Raw genomic sequence first — 3027 nt, forward strand, 5'->3', positions numbered from 1 at the left:
TATTTGGGATGAAGAGCAACCAGAACAGGTTCAAGAGCTACCTTTACACCCAGAGAAAACAACGGTCTGGTGTGGTTTATGGGCTGGTGGAATCATCGGTCCATATTTTTTCAAAAATGATGATGGCCGCAACGTAACTGTGAGTGGTGCTCGCTACCGTACCATGATATCGGACTTTTTGCTACCTGAAATTGAATCTAATGATCTCTACGACATTTGGTTTCAACAAGACGGAGCCACTTGCCATACAGCTCGTGAAACAATGACTTTATTAAGAAGTCATTTCGGAGAGCAGCTGATTTCACGTTTAGGACCTGTGAGTTGGCCACCAAGATCTTGTGATATCACACCTTTGGACTTTTTTCTTTGGGGATTCGTGAAGTCCAAGGTCTATGCTGATAAACCAGCTACGATTGAAGCTCTGGAAGCCAACATTACGCGTGTTATTCACGACATACCAGTCGAAATGCTCGAACGAGTGATTGAAAATTGGACCTTCAGAATGGACCACCTTAAGCGTAGTTGCGGCCAACATTTGAATGAAGTCATATTCAAAAAGTAAATGTCAAAGAATGTCCTTTCAAATGATAAATAAAGGTTTTGAACATAATTTACATTTTTGTTTTTTTTTTAACTATTGAAAAAAGCACCTCATGATTGATCACCCGTTACAAATATATACATGCAGGTGGTAGAATTGTAGGCATTTATGCCCGCACTTCCTTTAAGTGTTGAACTTTAAATTTTTTCGGCCTTATTCCTCATATTATTCCTTTTAGATTATTTTTAGCCTACCGCATATCTCAGTTGGCGGCGCCAAAAGTTAAGATGCTAATATCAACAACGTTCGGTGGCTACTCTAATAAAATTGCTCCCAATTTACCAGCCACTGGTCGACTACAATGGAGTACAAAGGTGTATTTACCGCTCTGGTTCCTCAGACTGGCAGTTATCCTAAGCGATAACGATCCATCTTCCGGCCACGAACTATTCAGCTCAGCCTTCACTGAGGACGGCCGTCTAATACTTGCAGGAAAATTAAACATCACGAGCAGAAAATTTATGATACCAGCCGGCGGAAGGTGAGAGACGCGCCCACTGAATTGTTCGTGCGAATAGGAAAACACCGTTTGGCAGGAAACGGCTGCTAGAGGATGCATAGAGGTTGGAGATGGTTGGCGGTGGGAGTGTGGATTGTGAATTGTGAATTGCACAGCAAAAATTAAAGCGGCTTAGAGGGAACAGTGGGTTAGAGTTTTCAATTGAATGAAAAAGAAAACGGATTAATCGAAGAAGAAAATGAAGATGGAGATGAAATGAAGATGAAGATGAAGATGAAGATGAAATGAAGATGAAGATGAAAATGAAGATGAAGATGAGGATGAGGATGAGGATGAGGATGAGGATGAGGATGAGGATGAGGATGAGGATGAGGATGAGGATGAGGATGAGGATGAGGATGAGGATGAGGATGAGGATGAGGATGAGGATGAGGATGAGGATGAGGATGAGGATGAGGATGAGGATGAGGATGAGGATGAGGATGAGGATGAGGATGAGGATGAGGATGAGGATGAGGATGAGGATGAGGATGAGGATGAGGATGAGGATGAGGATGAGGATGAGGATGAGGATGAGGATTAAGATGAGGATGAGGATGAAGATGAAGATGAAGGTAAAGTTGAAGATGAAGATGAAGATGAAGATAAAGTTGAAGATGAAGATGAAGATGAAGATGAAGATGAAGATGAAGATGAAGATGAAGATGAAGATGAAGATGAAGATGAAGATGAAGATGAAGATGAAGATGAAGATGAAGATGAAGATGAAGATGAAGATGAAGATGAAGATGAAGATGAAGATGAAGATGAAGATGAAGATGAAGATGAAGATGAAGATGAAGATGAAGATGAAGATGAAGATGAAGATGAAGATGAAGAAGAAGATGAGGATGGAAATGAAGATGAAGATGAAGATGAAGATGAAGATGAAGATGAAGATGAAGATGAAGATGAAGATGAAGATGAGGATGGAAATGAAGATGAAGATGAAGATGAAAATGAAGATGAAGATGAATATGAAGATGAAGATGAAGATGAAGATGAAGATGAAGATGAAGATGAAGATAAAGATGAAGATGAAGATGAAGATGAAGATGAAGATGAAGATGAAGATGAAGATGAAGATGAAGATGAAGATGAAGATGAAGATGAAGATGAAGATGAAGATGAAGATGAAGATGAAGATGAAGATGAAGATGAAGATGAAGATGAAGATGAAGATGAAGATGAATATGAAGATGAAGATGAAGATGAAGATGAAGATGAAGATGAAGATGAAGATGAAGATGAAGATGAAGATGAAGATGAAGATGAAGATGAAGATGAAGATGAAGATGAAGATGAAGATGAAGATGAAGATGAAGATGAAGATGAAGATGAAGATGAAGATGAAGATGAAGATGAAGATGAAGATGAAGATGAAGATGAAGATGAAGATGAAGATGAAGATGAAGATGAAGATGAAGATGAAGATGAAGATGAAGATGAAGATGAAGATGAAGATGAAGATGAAGATGAAGATGAAGATGAAGATGAATATGAAGATGATTATGAAGATGAATATGAAGATGAAGATGAAGATGAAGATGAGGATGAAGATGAAGATGAAGATGAAGAAGAAGAAGAAGATGAAGATGAAGATGAAGATGAAGATGAAGATGAAGATGAAGATGAAGATGAAGATGAAGATGAAGATGGAGATGAAGATGAAGATGAAGATGAAGATGAAGATGAAGATGAAGATGAAGATGAAGATGAAGATGAAGATGAAGATGAAGATGAAGATGAAGATAAAGATGAAGATGAAGATGAAGATGAAGATGAAGATGAAGATGAAGATGAAGATGAAGATGAAGATGAAGATGAAGATGAAGATGAAGATGAAGATGAAGATGAAGATGAAGATGAAGATGAAGATGAAGATGAAGATGAAGATGAAGGTGAAGATGAAGATGAAGATGAAGAT

General features: G+C 38.2%; 1 protein-coding gene across 1 annotated transcript; it reads right to left on the reverse strand.

The window, feature by feature from the left end:
- Nucleotides 1-1517: 1517 nt before the first annotated feature.
- LOC129237121 (uncharacterized protein DDB_G0271670-like) lies at nt 1518-2606 on the reverse strand (the record flags this gene model as incomplete). The annotated part of the gene is given in 1 exon segment (XM_054871591.1): nt 1518-2606. A coding segment is annotated over 1 exon segment (1089 nt), but the record flags the coding sequence as incomplete, so codon positions are not given.
- Between the last annotated feature and the right edge of the window lie 421 nt (nt 2607-3027).

This window comes from Anastrepha obliqua, chromosome 2 (genome assembly GCF_027943255.1).
Source record: "Anastrepha obliqua isolate idAnaObli1 chromosome 2, idAnaObli1_1.0, whole genome shotgun sequence".
NCBI classification, from domain to species: Eukaryota; Metazoa; Arthropoda; class Insecta; order Diptera; family Tephritidae; genus Anastrepha; species Anastrepha obliqua.